Source organism: Emydura macquarii, unplaced genomic scaffold, assembly GCF_026122565.2.
Source record: "Emydura macquarii macquarii isolate MOO-44397 ecotype Brisbane River unplaced genomic scaffold, CSIRO-AGI_Emac_v2 contig_2636, whole genome shotgun sequence".
Lineage (NCBI taxonomy): Eukaryota > Metazoa > Chordata > Testudines > Chelidae > Emydura > Emydura macquarii.
In genome coordinates, this window is record NW_027132773.1 from 14,323,234 (window position 1) to 14,348,902 (window position 25,669).

The following is a 25,669-nucleotide window of genomic DNA, read 5'->3' on the forward strand; positions in this document are numbered from 1 at the left end:
CGTATACTTGGAAAAAGAGGGATAGAGTGATCTGAAAAGCCTTACTTCTGCACTTAGTAAACTGGCTGAAATTACAATTACAAAATAGAATTATAAAACACCTAGAAGACAATAGGGTTTAACCAACACTGCTTCCAAAAAAGATTATGCCTCACTCATGTATTAGAATTCTTTGAACATATGAATAAAATAGTGAATAAAGGAGAACCAGTTTCAGTTTATTTGGTCTTCCAAGGCCTTTGACAAAGTTCCTCACAACAGAACTACTAGAGAACCTAAATAGTCATAGTTGGAGAAGCAACATACTGTCATAAATCAAATAGGTCAGGAGATAAATTAAGAAACAGTTTATTTCCTATCAGAAATTTCCTTTCTTGTAGCAGGAAAGGCTGCAAATTCATTACAATGAGTCTTACTCTTGCTTGCAGCTCCTTGAGAGGCAGAACCTGACATGGCAGTCACGGTGACCAGGGCTGGACTAGGCTATAACTCTGAAGATCCAACCAGTTCAAAATACTTCCACAGCTGTTTCATAACACTAACTCTTTTAAGCCTTAACTAATAGCTTGCTAGATATAAAAGGAATTCATATACATGCTTCCTACTGCAGAGTAACTTCAAATTTCACTCAAACTACCAGTGGACAAATATTGTTAACCAAAAAGAAAGTAGAGGAGCGTATGAGAATTTAAGTCTTCCCACAGAACAATAAACCTTGTGCTAGGTGGGCTGAAACTGCAGCTAGATTTAGCTTTGAAGTATGAGCTTTGAAAATTGAAGTATGGTAAATTCAAATTGGGTAAAAGGAAATTTTTTCTCTCACTGTGCATAATTAGTCTGTGTTACTCATTGCCACAAGCTATCCTTAAGGTTGAAAGCTCAGCAAGACATTGATATAACAAAGAGTCAGCTGTTATAATAAATATCACAAAATAAACAAGTGTTTTGGAAAGGCTACAAACCCTCATGTTTCAGGTTATAATCCAGCATCTGACTGTTGGTGGTTAGGAGGAGATTTGCCCTGGGGGCACAGTAACAATTGCCTACTACAGGGTTACTTACCCCTTTCTCTGAAGTAGCTGGTGCAAGCTGCTGTAGGAGGTGGGATCCTGGACTAGATGGATATCTGGTCTGATGTGCTGAAGCAATTTCTATGACACTATATATTGAGAATGAAGATAAGTTTATATAAATCCAGATGTAAAACAAATTAGTGTCCACACAGGGGTTTGCATTGGTTTAACTAAATCTATTTGAAAACTAACATCAGTTACTGGTGCAAACTGTGTGTGCAAACCAGCCCTACGAGTCAATGTTCCTTTCAGCCCTCCATTTGGCAGGAGGGAGACCTGCAGATTTGGTTACAGGCTTATGCAAACACTATTCATGTTTTCCTAGTGTCTTCCTAAGGACTTCCAGTAGAAAGAGGAATGTGAACACCTGTTATTACTAGTGTTTAATGAAACCTCAATAAAAATTTTTTTAGCATTAATACACAATATGTAGCAATAAAGGGTAAAAACATTTTGATGCTTTACAGATCACCTTTAATATTGTTTAAAAGAAAACTGTTTTTTCTAAGGAATAGTGCTATTGGGCTTTGACAGTAACAGCAGCCAATAACCTTGAAGGGAATATTATTCAGATTAACTAAATTTTATTAAGTGGGCCTCCTTTGTGAATGTTTTACTGATCATTGTCATTTTGAAGAGCCACTTCAGACACTTGAACTAGGCAGGTAGATTTTAGTGATACAAACACGATTAGGGGAGATTTAAAGAGTGACTTATGACACTCCCAGTGAGGATGTTGATGGGATGAATTTCATGCTCTACAGCTTTCTACAGGATGCTTCCATGAAAGAGCAATTACAGTACTTACTTGCTAGTAAAACTTTAGTTTTCTGAAATTTGTTGTGCATAGATATTCCATTCCTGGGGCATGTGTCTACTGTGCATGAAACAGTATTCTTTTGGCCAGCAGTGTTTCTTAAGGCTGCACCTGTGCCCTACGTTTTCTTGCCCACTCTGCCTCATCTGAAGGCATAAAGGGCTCAACCTCATTTCCTTCACCAATATGCAATCCCAGAGAGGAAGGAGGGTGGGTTGTGGAATCCTTGTGGACAATATAGCTTAAAGAACAACAGGTATTGTACAGTAACTCTAAGTTAAGTTCTTTCTTCCACAAGTGGTTGTCCACATGGATTCATCTCTTGGTGATTAATAAGCAGCTCTGTTTTTCTTGGAGATACTAGTCCTCCTCCTTAAACAATGATTGCAGGACAGCTCTATCATAATGGGAACCTGATCTGAAAACCTCTACAAAAAAAAAAAGTGTCTGAAATGTGTGGAACAAATTCCACATAGCTGTCCTGCAAGTTCCACAAATAGGGACATTCTTCAGACAGAGCCTGCCTGAGTTCCAGTGGAATGTGGTCTAACATGGGTAGGTGGATCTAACTTGGCTAGCTTGTCACATGGTCTTATAATGTAGGACACCCATTTTGATAAATCTCTGTGATGATGCTGTCTGACCCTTAACCTTATCAGTGAAGGCCAGAGATAATTGAGATGTGTTCCTGAATGATTACGGCCTAGTAAGGTAGCATGACAATACCCTTCCTACATGAAGTGCATGAAGTTTATCTTCAGCCAAGATTGAATCAGGCTTGGTGAAGAAAAGTGGGCTAAGTATAATGAAACGTTAGGAAAAATTTGGAATAAGGCCTAAGAGTAGCCCTGTCCTTATGAAACACTATATAATGAAGACAAACCATGAAGGACTGAATCTCTCCTATCTTTCTGAGTGGATGTAATGGTTACTTAAAAGTTCTTTAGTAGGTGATACAGCCAATAGGTTGCTAAGGGCTCAAAGGTCCATCAACCCTGTCAATACTACATTGAGGTCCTGAACTGAGAGCAAAACATGAGTCAGGCCCATGCGTTAGGAATATGGCCCTGGATAGTAGGGTGATGTGGCGGTATTGCTGCTAGATGGACCCTTATAGAACTAATACTTATTACTCTATTTTGTATTAGTGTAGTGCCTACGAGCCATAGTTATGGACCAGGGCCACTTTGTACTACACCCCTCCCTCCCCCCAAAGATGGTCCCTGCCCCTAGGAGTTTACACTCTAAAAATTAGACAAGTCACAACAGATGGATATAGATAGATTGGGGAGTACATGTAAACAACAAAACAATATGGGTCAGTATGATAGGCAGTGATCTCTGCCCACTGGCAGCCAAACTTAAGTTTTTTGTAGGCATCACAGCAAAATTGTTTTGAGGAAGTGTATAAGGTAGCTTTGTGAATGTTTATGGAGAGTGCCTCCCAGGCATGAAGGGCAGTATGTAAGAAAGCACAGAAGTGCTTGTTTGAAAATTTAAAAGGTGTGCAATGGAGGTGAGCACCAACAGCAAGATGATAGGTAAGGTGGGAACTGACTGAAGGGCTTTGAAAGTTGAAACAAGCGCCCTACGTTGAAAGCAAGGGACGTGGTCAAAGCAAGAGGCTAGAAACATGATCTTTATTGTGAATGGATAAGAGCAGGATAAGATTGCATTTGTCAAGGCTGGAGAGAAGAACCTATCAGTAATCAAGACATAAGATGCTGAGAATTTGGACAAGAGTTTTAAGAATAGGAATGGCTGTACTTTAGAGATGTTTTGAAGGAAAAATTGTCAAGATGAGGACCCAGAGAAAGATCTTAGTCAATGATAATGCTCAGGTGAAAGTCAGAATGGTGGTGTTGCCCACTGTGGCTAAGAAAGGGGAAGATTAGAGGCTCTGTAATGGAATGCTACACTGTACTATACAGTTCAGCTACTAGGTGGCATTTTTTTTTTTAGCCATGTTCACCTTGAGGGAGTAGACATGCACAATGAAGAGATCAGAAGAACAGGCCAAGATTTTAGTTTGGACAAAAGGAGACAGGTCTGGAATAGAGAGGTAGGTCTGGGAGCCACTGGCATGGAGAGGGTGGCTGAATTTGTGTTTGTGGATGAGATTACACAGAGATAAGATGTAGATGGACCAAGGACTCAGCTTTGTAGAATCCCCACATAAAGTTGGAAGGTAGATGTGAACGATTTGCCCAAAAACACGTTGAAGGAGTGATTAGAGTGGTAGAAGGAGAACCAGGAAAAGACAGTTACGGAAGTCAATGGAAAACAAGATTTCAAGAAGAGCATTATCAGCTGTGTCAAAGGCAGCTGACAGATCAAGAAGGATGAAGTTAGAGTACTGGATCTGAGCTTTAGCTAAGAAAAGGTCATTAGAACTTTGGCAAGAGCAGTTTTAGTGGAATGCAAGGGGCAGAAGTAAGATTGGAGAAGGGGAGGAACTCCACAGTGACTGTAAACAGCAACAATCTTAATGATGAAAAGGAGACGGGGCAGTGGCTAGAGAGATAAAATGGGGTCAAGGGTATTTTTTAAGATGAGAAAGACTAAAGTACGTTTGCATTGTGAGAGGAAAGCAAGGAGAGACAGAAAGAGGGGGGATAAGAGTGAGTGCAAGGGAGATCAGGAGATGTGTTAGGGTCACTGGGGCAAGTGGAAGGCAAGTACAGAAGAGCAGATGAGAAACTTCTGCAATGGAAATTAAAACATGACTTAGAAAAATCACTTCCTCCACCCAACTTCATTCCTGCATGCCTATGGCAACATCAACAGCTTCATCAGGCATACAACATCCACAGCAATATATATTTAAGCAGCAATGGGCAGACATTCATGATTTCCAATTGTTCCAGTGCTTAGCTAAACAACAAGGCAAGAAAAAAGGTGGAGGCAAAGTAATAGTGTACAAGTACTTAGGAGGTTTCATTTGACAGTTACTCAGAATACCACTGTCAACGAGACAGAGTAAATAGGAGTGGTACACACTACTGTAGAACTCATTCCGCCCCAATAAGCCCCCGCAAAACCCCTTTTTTTCCCCCAATTCCTAAATGTGCCTCAGTGCACGTGTGGGACAAGGCACTATTTATTTCAACACCTGTTACGGATACATAATTAAATATTCAATGATATAGCTCACAATTTTATTCACTAAGTGAACTAGGTTACTCAATATTTCCATGGGTAATCAACTGTGATTAGTATTTTTCTTATCACTCAAAGCACTTTAGTGTGGTGCATCAGAATTATAGCAGTTGGGATTCCATCTCCCCCAATTCTCAACCTAATGGAGCACTATTCCTTGAAAAGTAAGGCCTTGTTTACACTACAAAATTAAGCTGACTTATGTTAGGTCGACATTCAGCAACTGCAGTAATTACTGTGGTGTTTCATATCCACATTACAACCCCTTTGTTGGTAGTGCACATCCTCTCAAGGAATGTTTTTACCGACTTCAGCTGCGAGTGCCCCCACAGTTGAGTCTTCCTTCTCACAAGGGCCAACAGCTCGAGCTGTCAGCCCTATGCGGGGCTCACAGCTGGAGCTGTCCTTCATGGAGCCGACAGCTCAGGATATGAGCCCCAGCGCGGTGCTGACAGCCAACAGATGATGTAAGTATGCATGTAGACACTGTCACCCTAACTACAATCGATGGAAGTAGAGTTACTAGGTCAGTATAATGAGAGACCTACATCCGTAGGAGCAATGCTGTAGTGTAGACAGAGTTAGGTTGGCGTAAACTGCCTTACCTCGACCTAACTGTGTAGTGTAGACCAAGCCTAAGGTGTAACACCACATTGAGCCACATTCCGCCACCCTGACACACTACTACTACTCTGCACGTAGTCTTGTTTTCTTCAAGGTACAACTAAAATACTGATCAACATGGTAACTGTATAGAAGTTGGCCTGATAATTGGTATTGGAATAGAGGACTGAATATCTTTGGAGTAAACAACTTCTATTTTACTGAACAACATTTAAAACTTTGTCTTTTACTAGCATAGAAGCCCATTATTCAAATTGTGTTGTGTGTATTTCAGTATCTTGAAAATGAAGAGCTGTACTGTGTTGTCCCTAATGTTCAACTAGAAATAATATTCTTGCTGAAGAACAGAGGGCAAACTTTGTTTTATGGTATAAACGATTTTAATTAAGGTCAACCTGTACAAAAAACTGTTAGAATAAATGCTAAATAAGGATATAAACAGCAACCACGTCCTCAGTACACAATGGATATTATACCTGCTAGTTTAAGAAGCAGTAACTCTAAACTGTTCTTATTTGAGAGGGAACTGGGGCAAATTGATTTTTAACCATTTATTTTGTGCCCACACAATTGTGATTTCAGCGGAGTTTGTACTATTGTCCTGAACTGTAAGGCTTATACATTCTAGAGAAGCTTGAATCTGGGAAAGTTCCTCCCATTTTTCCCCACTTTATATATTATTTTAGACGTTCCTTTTATTCTACTCATTTATAATTCATGTTTGCAGGCAATATTCTACCACTTGGCTTTGGTAGAATGGTTGACATAACTTTCAAGAACACCTGTTAGATAACACAACAATGCTATCATTAAGAGATATATAAATGATATCATGGAAAAAAGATGCAAGACTAATCAAAGAGACTGAAAAACACCATGTTAGAACACTCATTTTAAAGATTTTATTGTATCATAGTCACTTCAAATGTTGTGAAACAATTTTCTACAATCTTGAGCTTTTCTTCAGAAAGCAGGTTTTCCTGTTTTAGTTGTCCAATAAGAGCTTCCAGAGATTTGAGCCTACCTAAAGTTTTTCTTTCCTGTTTTTCGAGAAGTATTATCTTAGAATGCAGCTTTGCAATTTTTTGCCAGAGATGATCCCTGTCTATGTCTTGTCTGCAATATGAATGCTCAGTTTGTAATACTTCTGTTTCACCGTAATTGTTTATATGTGCAGATTTTTCAGTTTCTATTTCTTCCATGTCTATGAACTCCTGTTTAATAGGCATGAAAGAACTACTTATCATCGAAGGCTCTTTAGAACACTCAGCAGGTACAAAGATAGCAATGACAGATTCTTCATTTCCATTTAATTGTTCAATAGTTCGTGTGATTGTGCTGAAAAAAACTGCATTTTCACTCACTGGCTGTACTTCCACAGAGCAGCCTGCTATATGTGAGTTAGGATTCTCAACTGGATTGTCAATAACTGGTCTACCTGCATGTTTAAATTTCAAAGATGAATCCAAGTATTCAGGGTCTGTAACTTGCAAAACTGTGGCTGTACAACTTAAAAGATTCTCTACAGATGTATGAACATCGCTTGCTTCTATACTGTGTACAGCTCCTGGCATTAACACAGGTGTTTGTTGAATATGCTGCTCAGATGAACTAAGAATTATGGTGCCTGCTTGCAAGTCTTCTGTGTTCTGAAGTTGCACTCTCTTTTGTAGAGGTTTGCTCAGGGTTGATAAGCAAATTGATTCTGCTTTTTCATCTAGACTTTCTGCAGTTAGGACACTTTTCTTTGGCGAACAAGGTTCAAGCGATGCAGATACACTATCTGATTCTACACACACATTGATTTCCTCCCCATCCTCTATTTTTATCTCTTGTGGCTTGTGCTGAGAAGGGTCTTTTTCCTGGAGGAGAAATGACACCTTTTAACTATAACTACATATAATGCATAAAAGATTCCTCTTTCTGTAATGTGTTTTTGAGTAACCTTTTTTATCATCATCTTTTTTTTTTTTTTTTAAACAGTATTGCTCAAAGATAAAACCAGTATTTTGCCAACAATCCATATAGTTATCTCTAATAGAATGTTTTTCATAAGCTTTGTACATCACCTGAGGCATTCTCAAGTATTAGTCTAAAAACTCTGTTTAATAGTTTTATAAACTTTAAATTGCTTTATAATTCATGTAAATTGATGACACAATGCACACACAGTAGAAGCACCAAACTGGTTAGTTTTTCCTATTCTACCTCCAAACACACTTTAGTTTGTATTTAATAATGATAGATTATACTGCTTTTGCATTACTGAAGCAGCAAAATTGGTGCAGAAAAAGCCTGTTAATTTTTTCAGACCAGATTCAGTGGACTGATGAGTCCTTTCAGCCAACCACCAAGCAAATTTCTTTCACAGAAACTTACTACAATGGTAGAAAAGAAACCTAGATCCCCAGTTGATATGTAATTGCAGTGGGTTACATGGGTGAATATGTGCATTCATGCATGCGTGGTGCACATGCACATCCAGACAGGTTGATTTTTAAACATACAAGCAAGCATGGTGTTGTAACTTTGAACACTTTATAAGGATGGAGACATTTCTTTTAGGACTGATAAGTTAACAAGTGGGAAGACCTTAGATTGATATTGCTTCTGTTTTTAATACCATCCTCAAGGCTTGTCCTTCCCTGGCTGCTCTCTCTGCTCCCTATCTACACAAACCACATACCCCATGTTTAGGATTACAATCTAAACAAGATTTTTGTCATATCAGTCATTAAATATAAAAATATATTAACATTATGTGGTATATTTTTTCAATAGGTTTGATTTTGAAGAAAGCAAGCTGTGGAAGTTGTAGTCATGTTTGGCCAGTAGACTAAGAATAAATACAAAACAAAAAAGCTGTAAGCAACTTTAACTTGGCTAACTATATAAGAACATGGGACAGGATGTAAAAATGGTGTGTGGTAAAAAAAGAGAAGTCATTCTAACATGTACATTCATAAAGATATGGCTAGTTCAGATTGCCCATATCGCTGACTAATCAAGCTGTTCATTGTTTTCCATGCACTTAGTAGATAAAAATAAACTAGGACTTCAGCACTGGGTAAAATGGGTTCCATTGCATTGCAATTTAGTTTTGTCACACACTTCAAAATTTAAAGGATTGAAAAAGTTATGTAAATAGAAAATTAATTTCCTTACCTGTAGTTTTATCATCTCCAAAGTGGGTACCTAATGCTCAGCCAGTCCTAGGGATTTCATGAAAACAGGGCATCTCCCTTCCTCTGTTCTACCAGCAGCTGAAATACGACTTCTGGGATTGAATTGCTGGGTCCTGCTTCCTCTGCCCATAGAACTGAGGAAACACCCAGATTCTCCTAACTCCTATTTTAAGGTCTTACCAGAACCCTTGCTAGGCTGGAGCAAGAGACAGGAAAAGAAACCAAAAATCCCATCTGGATAGAGCACTCACAAGGAGAGCTTTGAGAAATCTGTTTGTTTTGTACAGAGGCAGAAGACTGAATCCCAGTATGTAGCTGCAGTACCTTAAGCATGTGAGCTGTAATATGGCTTAAGGGATAAAAAACTCAAAACACAAGATCTCCAAAGCATGGAATGAAGGCAGAAAGCCCATCACTACTTGACTAAGCAGTAGGTATCTATAGGAGCAAAAAAGATTTTAATATATATTTTTTGATATATCCTTCATATACATGAACAGGAAAACTGAGTTAGGCTAAACAAACATCTGAAGAGTTCTAATGCCACATTAACCTTGCTTTCAGTTGAGAAGTCATCAGAACACTGAGCTAGAGGATGCCCGCCCAAGACTTGTTAGTAGAAATAGGCATTGGGCCCTATGGAAGAGAATCTCTGTTTTCATTAGAAGAACTCCTAGCTCTTCTCTTAGCCAGGATAGCTTTAAAATCATAAACACAAACCAATGTAAAATGATCACTAGGGTTGAAAACAGCTCCCTTTTTGCAGCATAGGATCTTAATCTCCCCATTAAGACATTTTTCTTGTAAAAAGGGTCAGTTAAGTTTGGGATGTGTTCTAAAGAATCATCGTACATCTCTTGAAGTGCCTGAGAGATGCAGACCATACCATTAAAAGTTGCTCCAATAAAAAATAAAAGTCTGGGACTTAGGTGCCTAAACACCTTCATGGATCTGGGCCTCTGATTCTACAGTAAGTGGGGTCACGCAAGTGTGCAGAAAGGGAGAAGATGAATAGGTCCTGCTACAAGAAACAGCTATAATACAGAGTCAGTGAAATGAGCCTCCATGAGATGTGGGGTTAGCATGCAATATTAAGAGGTACAGTGCCTTGGATGGAGGTGGAAATATTAACTGTTTTATTTCTTTGCCAGTGATGAGAGCGGAATATGAAATTAATGCTTTCCTCCTCCACACTCTTATCCTGGTAATGTTTCATGTATTGCAGACTGGGTGGAGGATGCAAGGGAAATAGTAGTTAAAATTTTGGCAGCATCATCTCAGAGTATTCACATAGCTTTATAGATGTTATCCATGTAACATCTCCTCTATAAAGATTTGTGATTGGACTATGGACACAAACATAAAAAAGGGAGATTATGCTTCTGCTGGATGCAAATCATTAGTCCCCCCCCCACATTTAGAAACAAACTTATGTTTAAGCAATAAAAAGTTCTTTGAGGCAAGAACCATCTTTTTGTTCTGTGTTGTACTGTGCCCAGCACAATGGGGCTTCTAGTTACTATGGTAATACAGTGAATAATAGTAATTTAATGTCAAACATTTTTAGATCATTCCAAAAAATTACTATTAATTACTTTATCAACTGCTGGATTTTCTTTCCACATTTTAAAGAAACTCATCACAGTTAGAGAACGAACACCTGTTTACACTAAGTTTATCCGTCATTCAAGGAAACCTACACCTACTTCTGGAGTTCATTTTAAATATCAAAAGTCTGTGTTAAATATTTTCTTTTTCAATGTTAAAGTAGCTACTTAGCTACAAATTTCAGTTTTATAAAATTAAACCATAATTGAGATTAAAAATCCATCTAACTCAGTATCCTGCCTCCAATACTGTTCCCTACTGGACACTTCGGAGAAAAACAGTAAACTCCTGTGTTCTTCATCAAAACATTTATACTAAACAATACTACGGTATCCGTGAATCATAGTGTCTTTGCCTAGACAATTGTATAATACTGTGCAAGATAACAGGGGAACTGTCTTCTTGACACAACATGGGGATGAGATGAAAGAAGGCTAATTTTTTTTTAAAAAAACATTAGCTAGTTTAAAGGCAGATCCCAGTTCTTATTCATATGAAGTGTACAATGATTCTGTGCCCATTACCATTTTCAGGATGTAACCATTTTTTATACTTGTATGTAAAAGAAATATCTAAGAAAGCAATTCACATGAGAAAAATTTAACTAAAAAAAGGATTTCAGTATTATACTTCTGAAAAAGTATATAAAATATACTTAAGTTCTGAAAAACGTATGAAGAAGCTGATAACAACCCATTATAGTACATGATACATTATACCCCACAAAGCAGTAACCGCTCTGCGGGGATTTGCTCTGTATTTCATTGGCATTAAATAATAGCAATATTTTTATACTTTGAGCCTGGACTCCTGATCCTTTAGTGAATTTTACATTAGAGGGAGGTCAGAGTCAATAAAGGAAAAACGTATGTATTTTGAAACTAAAAACATTTTTAAAAGCTAATGTTTTTATACCATATGAATACCTTTATTGTTAATAGAAGACACTAACAAAATTAACTATTTGAAGCAAAATAGTAGCTGTAAAAGAAATATTAATATTTGAACAGAAATTTCCTAATAGCAATATTTCCACGATTGGGGGTCTCAATCTAAAGTATGAAAATATTAGATGTTCAAAAGATTGTTCTTCTTTCTTACTGGTTTTACATAATGGAATTTAACATTTGCTTTTTTATCCATCTCCTATTACTGTAAATCTTCTAATGAAGAACCAGGAGTTAATTTTTCAAAATACAAAGTTACACAAAACATTTTTCTTGAGTGCTACACAGTTGTACATATGGCGTAGAAAATTACATTATATAAATATCCAGCCAGCACAGCTCTGTACTAAATAATAAAGTAACACATTACCTGATTATCAGGCAAAGAGAAAATAGTTGGTATTGCAGTATGTTTCAAATATCGAATTCCCCATCGCACATCAAGAGAGTCTGGGGTAAAATGGTCACTGCACAGGACCTGGTGCTTACTGGGAGTCCACGTGTCACGTTTCATATTCCGTAACCATTTCTCAAGTCTCTCTTTATCATGAAGTGGAAATCTGGTTTAAAAGATTAGCACAAAATCAGTTTTATACTTTTTTTTCCAATAAAGTCTCTTCATCCCACACCTAAATCTTCCCTTACACATGAATCTAGCCTAGGTTTTTATATAGTGCTTATTACCATGGCATATAAATGCTAAATCTGATAACCAAGAAACTTACATCTAGATAACGATGAGAGGTGAAATCCTGGCTCCACTGAACTCAATGGCAAAATTCCCACCAATGTCCTTTGGGTTCCGGAATGTCACCTAAAACCTCTATCATGAGCTGATCCTGGAACCCTTGCTCAAAAAATGAATTCTACTGAAGTGCCTAGGAACACTTGCTTCAGTAGGAAAGTTGGAGGACGTGATCCTTATTTTGTTTTAACAAATAAGCAAACAATTCTCAAGTTCTTGGATTAACTATTACTACTTTACTTTTATTATTACTATTACCATTACTATTACTACTTTACTATTCTTTAATTTTTTTTAAGTATATTTCTCCCAATCTATGTGAGCACATTCCTGAGTTTTGGTTTTCTTATTTGAAAAGCCATTCTACAAGTTTAGTTAAAAAATTTTTATAAAATATAATATGAAAAAGGTTTCTCTCTCCTCCCCCCAAACATTTCTTTACAGTGTTGTGAACCCAAACAGTAACATTGTTTAGCCCTTGAGATCTAGAAAATGAAAGACTAAAAGCTAACAAAAGGAAACTGACTGAGGTAATTTTCATAATCCAAACTAAATAAAAAAGAGAAAAGAGAGCACAAACATTGGCAAGATTTTTTTAAAATGTTTTAAATATACTGCTATGTAAAGTGACAGACAAACCCCATGGGAGAGAGAATAGAAAGGTAAATAAAAACAACTTAAGCAAAGCCTCATATGAGTGAGTCAGTTTCCTACATGCCACATCTGCATGCTACCAACATTTTTAGGCAATATTAGTCTGTTTTAAACGCAATTACTAAAAAATAAAGTCAAGCATTTCCATGTATAGTAACATCATCATTCAGCCCAACCTCAATTCATGTCTCTCACCAAACAGACAAGACCCCAAAAAGGTTAGGATTACCATCTCTTTAGTTTTGACATATAACCAACCCATAATACACACATCCAATCACTGTCATACTCAAACTACAACTTTAACTCCAGCCACAGCTCCATTAAACTACATTCCCTAAAAGCATTTATGTATTGGCAGAAGTTTGTAATGTGTTTTTTGTACATTAAAAAATAGAAGATTAAATGTTATGGTATATGGTCACAAAGAGTCCTGGGGATGTGAAGAGGGTTAGAAAGGTCAGTAGTGGGGTTGGGATGGGAGGCAAAACTCATCAGAGCTTCCTGGGATCTGCTGAACACATGTCTAGAGACTTTTTTGCAGAGACCACCCTATTCCTTAATCCCTGTAGGCAACCAGATTCCCAGCCTCCAGGGACTCCCCCTAGCTCAGACGCACTCCCCGAACCCGCTTTTAATACTGTTTATTTCTATTCCTAGCTGAACTGACCAGGCAGAACCTCAGTCCAAAGACGCAGCAAACCCCAAGCTGGCCTATACCACGAGCAGAGCGAGGTTGGGGAAGGGGAGCTCGGCAGTGCGGGGAAGGGGAGCGGGTAGCTGCGCATTGCAACTCCCACAGCAGGGTCCCCGTGGGCTGCGAGGCGTCCGTCCCGCCTCGCCCTACCCAGCAGGGGTCTAGAGCAGGTGGGCGACACGTCCCCGTCCCCGCGAGTACCGGCGAACGCTTGGTGCGGCCTGGGCCCGACGGAGAACGCGGAGCACGCCCTGCGGGGCAGGCAGGGGAAAGGCCCGTGCCCAGAGCCACCGGCCCAACCGGGGCTCTGCCCGACAGGCTGCGAGCAGCTCCCCGGAGCTGCTGCCTCAGGCTGGCAGGGCCCTAGGCTCCTGCAGAGCCTCCCGACCCAGGGTCTCGGGGACCGCCCGGCCCCGCCAGCCGGGCCCGGCACTCACGGGTAGAAGCTCAGCTTGCGGTGGTCCCTGGCGCTCTGGCCTCCCCGGTTCTTGCAGCAGGACGCGGCGCAGTATCGGGGCATAACGGGCGCTGGAGGACCGGCCCCGGCCCGGGGGAGGAACCATCCACACAGGCAACGGGGCCGCGGGGATCGCCGGGACAGCAGCGACAGCTCGCGCAGCAGCCACTGAGCGCTCGCTCTCTTCGCGGCCCCGCTTCCGCTTCCAGGACGCTGACCCCTCCCCATCGGCTGGAAGTGACGTGTATCCTCAGGGGTAACACAACAGCCTTCCACGTGCACGAAGGCGGCGGTGTCACGTGAGACAGGAGAGCCAATAGTGGAGCGTTTCGTGTAGGATTCGCTTTAGTCTCGAGTCATTACGGCAACGTCCGTGCCGCGTCCGCCCAAAGCGGGGAAAGAAAGGCGCGCGCGGGGAGCAGCGGGTGAGCGCAGCCACAGTGGTGAGGAGGTGACAGGGCCCTGCTTTCGGGATGGGGGCGCGTTGGGAGTGCGGATGTGGGGTGCAGCGATGGGGGCGGGGGGGACATAGCGGGCGGCTGATGATGGTGCGTTGGGGTCAGGGGATGTGTGGGGGTCGGGTGGACTGTGGGGGTGGTGGCGCAGTGGGGGGGATCGGGTGTAGGGGTGCGATGGACCGGGGGCGTAGAGGCGGCCTGGGGCGGTGAGGGGGGGGGGGGGCTGGTGACGGTGATGGGCTGGGGCTAACGAGCCTTGCGATTTTCTCTGCTCTGTGGGGTGAGCTGTTTTTGTTTCATGTGACCAATGTGTCTCAGGTTCTCCTGTCTTGCTTTTCTTCTCCCTTCTTCCCCCCAACAGAGGGTGTGTGAAGTGTTGAACTGAACTGAACTCTTCACCCCCCGCCCCCCTCCCGTGGTGCTGCACTGCTGCCTTGGCGTTTGAACCCTGAGTTTATTTAAAAATTTAGGTTTTTTTTAATCAAATCCAATTAGTATAATGAGGCTTAATTGGGCTAGGAGGGCTGTGAGAAAAAGATGGGCTGGAGGAGAGGCAATATCCTGACCTCCATACTTTCAGTTGCTTGTCTCCATGATGAATTCTCCAGAATAATAGTAAATCCCACAGCTGTACTTTTATGAAATTTATGGGTGAGGAGCAGCAATTAAATGACAAAATACAAACCACAGTGGTCTTTAGGGGTTCCTCCTAGTAGTATGGGTGAAGAGGTTTCTAGCTTACTCCCCGCAAAGTGAACTGGTGCATTCCAGAGACAAACTCTGAGGCAAGACTACAGTATGTTTAAACTTGTAGTAACCACAGTTTAGTGAGAACCTTTTGCACTTGTAAGGACTTTGTACTATGAGCGTGAACCTTAGCTAAATTATGTTTAATTTAAGTCATAAAATAGGATACCTTTGTGTTGCTGGAGTTCAGTTAAACCTGCTAGATTGCTTCCCTTTATTTGTCACTTTTCGAAAGAAAAGTGGGAAGTAAAGAGAAGGAAAGTGCTCATCCTCAAACATTGGTTACATTTTCACATTCTACAACATAGCTCTTAGTATCTTGAAAGAGTTTTATAAAATAAGACCTTTTATGCCCTTTTAATTGAGCTTTATTTTTAAAATTTTTCTAGCCGTGTACTAATACTTACGTGGTGGTTGTAAGAGCTGTCTCAAAAAGTCAAGCCGTTCCACTTGGTCAGTGCATTAAAAATTGTTTGTAATTGTTACTCATAGACTTCTGTGTGTGTACATTGTATTTTACAAACATAAGAGACGGTAACTATTTGGTCTCCATGTCCCGTGAAGGTAGGGCAAGAAATAACAGGCTTAATCTGCAGCAAGGGAAATTTAGATTAGATATTAGGACAATCTTTCTCATTATAAAAATATATATTTTCTAAAGGCTTCTAAAGGAGGTTGTGGAATCCCCATCACTGTGGAAGTTTTTAAGAATGGGTTGGAAAAACACCAGTCAAGGATAGTGTAGGTTTACTTGATTCTGCCTCAGCACAAGGGGCTGTACTTGATGACTTCTTGAGAGATCTTCTAGCTTTACATGTTTATGATTCTATTTGTAACAAAGCCTTACTTCTCTTATTTGAAAGAGGGTGAAGTAAGGAATTTGTAATATTCCATTATCTTGAAATGCATCAACGTGCACAAAATAAAATGTTAGAAACATGCTTTGAGAATTGTGTATTAGCCGCTAGGGTAGCAGTGACTTGTTCAATAGCTCATCATTTAATTATGGATTGAATATTAGCATTAAATATTCCCTTGCGGGTCTAATATTAATTCCAAAGAAAATAAAATGGTGAATTTAAAATTTATAACCAGAATAATGATACTGTTGAAATCTGTACCATTCAGCTAATTATCCAACAAGGGCTTAAATAATTCTTAATTTGTGTCCTTAAGTAGTTTATTGTCAAATAGGCCTAACTATAATACTGAGACCAGGTTCTCTCACTGATTCTTGCTTTTCAAACTCACAAAACTGTTTTAGGGGACTGTATCTGATAGCTACAGTATAATAAAGATTTTTTTTTTAAGAAAAATATATTTTAAAGGTGTGTCACACACACAAAAACCCAGAAATACTTAAAATAGTTGAACTGTTTTAACTGTCTGAACACTCCCATGTGACATTTTTAGCCAAATATGGCAGCATTCTGATAACTAGTGTAGGAGGGCCAGAAAGTGAAACTTATCTGTTGTCTTTCAGTTTCCAAACTGAAAGAAATGAAAAGTGGGCAAAATAAATGGTGCAGATCCTAACAGATAACTTTATTTAAATACAATTGATTAAGCTGAAAAATAAAAGATGCAGCTATTTTACATTATGCCTGTTTAGTAAATTCGTATTGTAGTAAAGAAAATATACTGTCCCCTATTAATAGCTAGAGCTAATCTAATACAGTATTTGCTGGTCTTTTGTGATAGCCTTTTATTAACAAAATGCTTTTAAACATTTGCTATTTTCAACATTGCTTTTGTGTAAATAAACTCGAAGTCTGAATAGCATGGGGATGTTGAAACAAACTGATCATTTGCATAAGGTTTTTCTTGTTAGAAATAGTGTTTTCAGGAGCTTTGTGTAAAACATTCAGATTAAACTGGTTGCTCTTCAAAACTAGAGTTTCTTTTAAAACGTACAACTTCAGTATAGTATCTTTCATATAAAAAAATTAAAATGCTTTACAAATTCCATACAAGGCAATGGACAATATGTAATATTTTTGAAATTTTACTTCTTTGCAGGAAAGAGTAGCGCAAAATAATTGAAATGAGTGCATTTAGTAGTGATGCCAGTATAGAAGTTGAGAAGCTTAGGTGGAGTGAAAAGAGTTGAAGGCATGAGTGGAGAGACACAAGTAGTTTGTAGCAGATTTTGGGAGCTGCAGAGGTGACTTCTGGCCTAGCTGCAGTTCAGCAGTGGAAATGGATAGAGGAATCAGATGCTGGCATGAGCTGGTGGGCATAGAGTCTATCTCTGAGAGAATGAAGCAATCTTGTAAATAAGAAGGACATTTTTGAAAAGGATACTAAAATCAATAGGAAGCCCAATCAAGAAGTGGGGCAGATGCACTTCTGTTCCTAGCTACATATTTGGGAATTGCAGCAGTGTTGTGCTCTTGTTGACTTCTGGAAAGCTGATTTTTGGAGTCTGTGGACGAAAGAATTTTAACGAGCAAGGTGCTAAGAGATGATTGGGCCAATGTTTCAGCATAAGTGGAATAAAAGGGTCTGTCTGAGCAACGTAGTGGTGCTGGTTTAATAGGAAGATATGTATAGACAGGGTATGGAGCTTGGGGTTCAAGATGAAGTCAAAGTTACGGATTTTAATGATAGATCAGTGTTAACTGCGGTGGGTGCTTGTCATGCTCAAGAAAAGTGTTCCTTTTTATGAGATTGAGATGAGAAGCCACAAGTTCATACCTGTGAAGGGTGAACAGGAAGGGAACACTGAAGGTGTGGAAAAACATGGTGAATAGTATTCAATGTCAAAATGGTAAAGATTGAGATTAATGAACAAGGAAAGAGAATAGATATAAAAAAAGAAGAGGGTCTAGAAAACTTCCTGTACTTGTACTAAACATATATTTAGTGTCAAGCAAGAGATGCCAGAATGAATTGTACATTTGGTATTTAAGTACACTGATCAAAATATAGTTCAGTTTTGAGACTAACCCTTAGAACACTGACACTTGACATGCTACCAGCCAAGCAAATGTTTAGGAGGGCATTGGATATATCCAATCTCCGAAGGATTGGGTGGTAGGATGTCAGAGCATACAAATAGTATTAAACATACTTTCTTTTAGTATTAGTAGTCACTGAACATAATCCTTTATTTTAATAGGCTTTTTAGGCCTGATTTTAAGTTCAAAACCAAAAGGAAGCCCTCTATTTAAATACAAATGGGCATACAAATAAAGCAGTGTAAGTCTTGTCTTATTGCTGCTAAATATTGGGTTTGATAGTTAGCTGTGAATTTACTTTTGTGGATATATGCTTGTCTTAAAATCTTTTGTAATCAAGGAAATCCACAAAATGATTTTTGTATAGCAAATGTTTTAGGGCCTATATCATCCAAAAATAATCACAGCCATCAAAGCCATCAAAGAATTCTGACTTACTCAGAGGAAGTAGGACGGAGCTGTCATAAAGGAAGAAATGTATTGGATCCATGCTCAGATGCAACATTTTTCCCTGGCTGAGTTACAGTCAGTGATTCCCAGCAGAACTAGTGTGTCTGCTCCCTCACCTATGCCTCCCTCGCTCATCCTGCACAGAGATATGTTATTTTCTGAGTATGCTTAGTATGCATTCTGCTGGCTGGGTGAAGTCCAGCTCTATCTTTGAGCAGTCTGAGTCCCCCCCCCTACATATCTTGAATGCCCCTTGGAATAAGGAGAAGCTTCTAAATACTAGATAGTTAGGTTTCATCTGGAAAGGATTTCTAATACTCTGACTATTGAATATAGCATATGCCTGTTTTGTAATTGGTACTGTCTAACATCAAGCGTTTCTTTTTAAAGGGCCGTTGATGTGTGTAGTGTACAGATTTACTGGTCAACATTTCCTTAACCTGGCACTAGCTTGTTTTTAACTCCAAACTTTTTATCCGCATCTCTGATAGATTGTACAATTCTTGACTGTGATAAATTGAACAACTTTAATTTTCATAAAAGCCACATGCCGAAAATTCTCTAGTGCACTTTAGAACATAAGATCAAAGTTGTTCTGGGTCTTATGGAAAGCTTCAACCCAGAATCACTTCCAAGAGCTCAGTTCACTTACTGGTATATGGGTGGCTTACATATCTAACTCCCAATGATACTAATTGTAAGTTCTCTGTATCAAGGACATTGTAGATCTTTAGTTATCAAAACTGCAATTAAAATTTAATTAATGCCAACCTCACCCCATGTTTTCTGTCACCAAGAAAAGAGAAAGGGGGGGTGTAGATGAAGCAAGTGTAAATGGGAACAGAAGAAGAAACTATGGGCATTTGTGTTGCAGGTGAGGGGTAGGTGTGGAGATAATTAAAATCCCCAAAACCATCATACTGCATACTGAAAATTCTGCAAAAGATAGATTCTCCAGCGAAAGTGAAATTAAACATGGTTCCATTTTTAATTGTTGCATGGTTCCTACTTTTAAACATTATAGACTTACCTGTTTTAATTAGCATAGTTGTAATTGGCTTGTCTAAAGTTACTGTATAACTTCATAGCAAAAAAATGGTGACCATTTGTATTCAAATATTGTTCTGTCTTTCTAGGTGCTTCAGAAATGGCTACCACACAGTCTGTCTTCACATTTGCTCTCTGCATTTTAATGATAACTGAGTTAATACTGGCTACAGAAAACTACTATGACATCTTAGGCGTTCCAAAAAATGCATCTGACCGCCAGATCAAGAAGGCATTTCACAAACTGGCTATGAAGTACCACCCAGACAAAAATAAGAGTCCTGGTGCAGAAGCAAAATTCAGAGAAATTGCAGAAGGTAATATAAATTATGTGGTATTATTAAATAAGGCTATGGATTGTGTAAGTCTGTGTGCATGAAAATGTCTGTAACTATACTCAGTTAATTTTTCTAAATACGGGTTAAAAATTACACCGGTTCATGACACACAATCTGTCTTTTCAGCTCTAGAATAGGGCCACGAAAGTCTTCCTGGTCAAAGGCACCTGTAACAGTATCTTTGTCTACCAGAACTAGAAATATTCATTTCTGTCTTTGGTAGCTTGAAGTGTCTGGTCTTAAAATAACGTCTGATTATTATTTTGATTTTTTTCCTCAGTTGAATTCTGACGTGATTTCAGTGACTGCTGTGTGCAACAACTTCAGATAAAAACAAATACTTTAACATTTAGCTTTCATAATCTTTCATAATTCATTTACTAGTGGCTAATTCTATTTACATTTAAATGAGTGGCAAAGAGCAAGATGGTAACCGGAAAGGGGGTTTTAAGTATCAGCGTCAGAAATGTAACGTTTTCAGTATCAATATATTGTACCGTAAAACATAGTTGCAGCTCTGCTGTTCTTCTCAGCGTTGTCTGTGAAGCTGTTTGAGTTGCTAGCATCAGTAGTTGCTGTTTTGATGTTCTGTAGGTGCTGTTGTTGGTTATTTCTGTGTCTTTGTGTACATTATTGAACATTATCATGACAAAATAATGCATTGTAATGGCCCAACTTTCACTTCTCTCTGATAGCAGAGTTAGAACTTTTTTTGTATAGATCATTTGAAAGACCTTTTTAAAAAAGTGAACAAATAGGGAACAGAAATATGGTTGACAATGTCCTAACTGAGCAAGGCACACATTAAAATCCAGTATTTTGTTGTGAAGTAGATATGCTGACAGGCCCATGTGTTTTTACAAGCTGTGTTCCTGGGCCAAAAATCAGGTAGAAACTTCATTCCCTATTCTGAATACACCCAATACCCAAATCGAGGTTTATCTTTAACTCTTTCATGGGGAGCCACCACTATTTTGTTTACAAACCACCCTTGTTTCCATACTGTTCTACATTAACCACAGTTTGGTTTAGAGAAGTGTGCTGCAGTACCTCCACATTACAACATAGCTTGTTCCCACTGCTTTGATAATTATCAGATGGAAAGTTTATTTGAAACCCATCACAGGATGACAGAGTTCTTGTGATAGAAATGTATTGAACAGTTTAAAAAGAGGGGAAAGGTCTTGACTTACTTTACAAAGTCTTTTTACATTCTGCTTATTTCACTGCCATTTGAAAGAAAAATATTTAACTGCTATTTTTAAGTGCCTGGCAGTTAAAATATTAATTTATTTAAATAGAATATAGTCTTTAAGGATAAAATTACGGGACACATTTTATCCTGACTTCCTGCATGAGAACACTTGCCTTTATTTTAGAATTACATGAATGTTTAGCAAAGTTGTGGCTTACTTTCATTACACGTGTAATGAAAGTATTACTTTCATCTGCTTGTTGTTGCTAATGTGCTCGCTGCTTGAGGAAAAGAGTGAATGTGGTTTTGACAGAAAAATTTAAATCTGACTATATGTGAAATTCTGACCTAATTTCTCATTCCAATACTTCTACAGCATATGAAACATTATCTGATGAGAATAAACGAAAAGAATATGACCAATTTGGCCACCGTGGAGGACAAGGAAGTAATGGCAGCCCATTCCAACAATCATTTAATTTCAACTTCGATGACTTGTTCAAAGATTTTGACTTTTTTGGTCAAAATCAAAACTCACGATCAAAGAAGCATTTTGAAAATCACTTCCGGGGTCATCGGGAGGCCCACAGTAGACAAAGACGTTCTTTCCAAGAATTCTCCTTTGGAGGTGGACTGTTTGATGATGTGTTTGAAGATATGGAAAAAATGTTTTCTTTCAGTGGCTTTGACAGTGCACACCAGCACACAGTACGAACTGATAGCAGATTCCATGGATCTAGCAAGCACTGTAGGACTGTCACTCAGCGCCGAGGAAACATGGTTACCACATACACAGACTGTTCTGGACAATAACACTTCCCTTTTCTTCCATCTTTTCTCTCCCCCTTTCCTCACCTTGATAATTTTCTTGTTTAGTGCTAACATGGAACAGAAACACTTCCATGAACTGTCTGATAAACTGTTAGAGTACTTAACGTAATTGCAGTAAAGAAATTCTAATTAAACTAATTCTTACAGCTGAAACAGCATGCAGCAAAGTGGGAAATGAGTGCCTCTCTGCCTAGAAAGGGTGTGGTGGGGAGGGAAATAAATTCCATATGATAGAACAAGATACATTTTTACTAAATTGAAATATATTTCAAACTTTAACATATGAGAAGTTTTTCATATTATCTTAATGTGGCTTTTCGTCTATACCCCTGGTAGGGTGTTTGAGTTACTGATGCATGTATGGCTACAGATGAGTTAAACTACCTTATTTTGAAGTGTTACTTAGAAATTCCTTTTTTTAAAAATCTTTATAGATTTAACTTGCAGTATTCAACTGCTGTAGACTAAGTTGTGGAACTATGTATAGTTCACACACAATACATCAGTGGAAATTTAGGTCATCTGCATTTTAACTTGCATGATGAGTTCTAAAAATGTGAATGTAGAACATTTTTAAAATAGTGTAAATGAACAGTTAAAATGAAAAGAAGCATTGCCCGAAGTGTAGGAGTTTGTATTTCCAAATGTTCTTTCATTGGCCACAAGCCTCTAAAGTCTTTAGCATGAGCATAACTTTGCATATGTGAGTTGTCTATGGACTCCAGCGGGACCACTTATGTGTGTAAAGTTGTGTACATGTATAAGTCTTTGTAGGATCCAGGACATTCTCTAAAAAAAGAAATTTGAGAATCTATTATTGCGGTATGCACTTGCTATTTAGTTATCATATCCCCATGGAAAATGGGTTAGTAAATGTATATTGTCCTCAAATTGTTAAACTTTTTAAATACTCTTCATAATACTGTAGTGAACTCAAACTAAGTAAAATTAGATCCCTGTGCCTGATGTGACTTGTAGGTCAAACAAGTACATTTGTGTAGTAATAGATCTGCAAATTATTCCACATGCGGATTTCTTCATTTATAAGAATTATTGACTCAGCTTCACAATGTAAAATATAAACTCTTCTCAAAGTGAATAACAGCAAAATTGAAAGTTAGACTTCTTGTGATATTTGTTTAATTACATTTGGCATTTGAGTGTGCGTGTAGTGTTGACATCATACTAATATTTTCATTTGTTATATTGCCAGCAGGGAACCCCATAAGCCAATTATAAATTGGAAGGAAAAACCTAAGTATTTAAATATTACCCTAATAGATCTAGATGTTAATCCTTGAAGATCTTTCAGTATTAATATAGGTTACGTTGGACTTCCATGTAGTCACTATATCAAGATGGCCACTGCTCACAACTGAGAATTGCCAATAGTAACTTAGCTAATTTTCAGAAATATATTTCACTTAATTTATGTGAGAATTTAATTTTCATGTTGATTCAGCAAGCAAAATGAGTGCAGGATTCTGTAAGCTGCAGTGTCCTAAATAGGTTTCATCTATTTAAAAAGCCATAGACTAATTTTATTATGAGGAAGAGAATATGCCCTTCCATGCACATTTAATATTCTTCAGCTACATCCTCACTCATCATGCTAAACTTCCCACACCTGTCATTGTCTTTTGTTAAATTTCACTCATCTAGAAGCCTAGAAATTATTTTTGTTATGTTAAGTGCTTTCTCTTTCATTTTTTGTCTATTTTATTTATAAATTGACTAATACCTCATATTCTGTCTTTATAAAAAGCCAGTAATTTGTGAAACCTTATCAGAATGTGCAATATTCTTATGGTAGAAAGAAATGTGCTTTTGTTTTTATGCAAATAGATTTTAATTTCTGTTGTGTACTTTAATGTGTAGTTTATGTACATTTCTGCACTTTTTCCTCATAAATACTTCATATGGATATTAATCCCATGGATAAATTTAAGCAAAAAAGCACCTGTCGTTCATACAACATGAGTATATAAGTAAACAAATATTTACAACTCGAGTGCACTTTTGTAAACTATTTTGTCCGCAGCATCAAGATTACAAACATCTTAGTACTGTTTGGGGAAAAACCTTTTCCCTTGGAGAAAAATTATACACACTAAATGTTGGCATAGGAAGGGCATGCCAACATAATGTATTCATAACAGTGCATATCGCTGAATGATTATCAATGACATAGACTGCTAAAACTCATCCAGGTGAGAGCTATCTTTGTAAGGAAGGTGAGCAAGATTTTTTTAAGCAGAAAGACTAACTGATAAACCACACTCTAAGGCGTTCCTGTTGATACACATGGGCTTAAAGATCTCTGCCAGAACCAGGCTTTCACCAAATTCCTTCTTTCTCCAGCAAAGCCTGAGTTCTTCCTTTTTGCTGCTGACCCAGCCCTCTTGCTTAGAGGCCTTTACCCATAATCCTCTACCTACTTTGGTATAAAACAAGCCAAAACTATCATGATTAATTGCATGTGGTGCAATTGAAACAGGCAATTTATTATCCCTAAAACAAAACCGCAAAAAGCCACCATTAGTCTTTAGTTTAGCCACTTACAAGCAGCTATAACACTGTATTTCTCTTGAGCTGAAGGTCATGGGTCCTTTCTTCTTCCCAGGTTTAAGACTCCAGTTTCTGAGGATGCTCCAAATTGCTGAGGACACCTAGAGCATGTCCACTTTCCTCAGCTCTCAAAAGTCAGTTTGTGAAACAATCAATCACACAACTGGTGTTGCTAATGCTAAGTAGATACCACTTTACACAAATATTGCCTAGTTAACTTAATACCAGATACACTAAATCTCATCTATTTGTCCTAAGAAGCACATCTAATGCATCCCATAATTAAAATACTTCTGAAAACAATTGCTTTCACCTACTTGGGATCTTGGGGAAGACCCACCCCCAAAAAAAGACAGACAGTGGGCATAGAAGGATAGATGGGATGATATAGCTGAAGTTAGTCCTGCTTTGAGCAGGGGGTTGGACTAGATGACCTTCTGAGGTCCCTTCCAACTCTAATATTCTATGATTCTATGACTGGAGATGGAAGAGAATTGATAGGGAAGAGAACTAATGGATTGTGGAAGCATTGGTAGAATATTGGAAAGGGGATTGATGGATTTGTAGGGCTGGTTTGTATTGAAGTGGCCACTGGGACTTTAAATTTGACTTACATGTGTAAATGGTTCAGGCTTTTTACTGAACCAATTTAGGCAGGCTTGCCCATGCTCCTCCCTGCTGTTAGGCCAATGCCTTTCAGAACAGAAGCTTGTGAAATATGCTGCTCACTTATTCAGAGCTCTTGCACATTCTTTTCCTATTTAATTATAGCATTTGCTTTGTGGCATGCTCTGTAACTGAAGTCCTGATATAACCTTACAAACCACTGGCTGCAGGGGTTCTCCAGCTCTCATTTTGGGCTGAAGCTTTTATGCTTGGTCTCTCATGGAAAATCTATCCATTTTTATTAGGTGCACATAAAACTACATTTTTTTAAAAAACTTTTATTGTGGATAAACTCAAATGGCTGAGCTTTAAAACTTGTGAAAAGCTAGTGCTTTATTCACAAAGTTATGTTTCAGTTCATACTCTTGAAACAATAGCAGAGATATAGGTACTGTAAACTTAATTAGGATACTATTACATTAAATCTATGGGAACATGTTAAT

The 25,669-nt window shown here is 38.5% G+C and overlaps 2 protein-coding genes across 4 annotated transcripts; one reads left to right on the top strand and one right to left on the bottom strand.

The window, feature by feature from the left end:
* Positions 1 to 6,560: 6,560 nt before the first annotated feature.
* THAP5 (THAP domain containing 5) lies at positions 6,561 to 14,132 on the bottom strand. 2 transcript variants are annotated; one of them, XM_067564207.1, is made up of 3 exons: positions 13,947 to 14,132; positions 11,784 to 11,973; positions 6,561 to 7,535 (listed from the first exon to the last, which is right to left on the bottom strand). In XM_067564207.1, exons 1-3 carry the CDS (start codon positions 14,027 to 14,029, stop codon positions 6,576 to 6,578), a joined length of 1,233 nt encoding a protein of 410 aa, XP_067420308.1. In that variant the 5' UTR covers positions 14,030 to 14,132; the 3' UTR covers positions 6,561 to 6,575. The 2 variants fall into 2 exon arrangements, with proteins under 2 accessions (XP_067420308.1, XP_067420309.1); XM_067564208.1 differs by lacking the exon at positions 13,947 to 14,132 and adding an exon at positions 12,139 to 12,657.
* Positions 14,133 to 14,265: 133 nt separating this feature from the next.
* Positions 14,266 to 24,003, top strand: DNAJB9 (DnaJ heat shock protein family (Hsp40) member B9). Of its 2 annotated transcripts, none has more exons than XM_067564210.1 (3): positions 14,266 to 14,391; positions 19,718 to 19,945; positions 21,538 to 24,003. In XM_067564210.1, the coding sequence occupies exons 2-3, from the start codon at positions 19,729 to 19,731 to the stop codon at positions 21,972 to 21,974; spliced, it is 654 nt and encodes a 217-aa protein (XP_067420311.1). In that variant the 5' UTR covers positions 14,266 to 14,391; positions 19,718 to 19,728; the 3' UTR covers positions 21,975 to 24,003. The 2 variants fall into 2 exon arrangements, with proteins under 2 accessions (XP_067420311.1, XP_067420310.1); XM_067564209.1 differs by having other exon boundaries at positions 14,293 to 14,409.
* Positions 24,004 to 25,669: the final 1,666 nt, after the last annotated feature.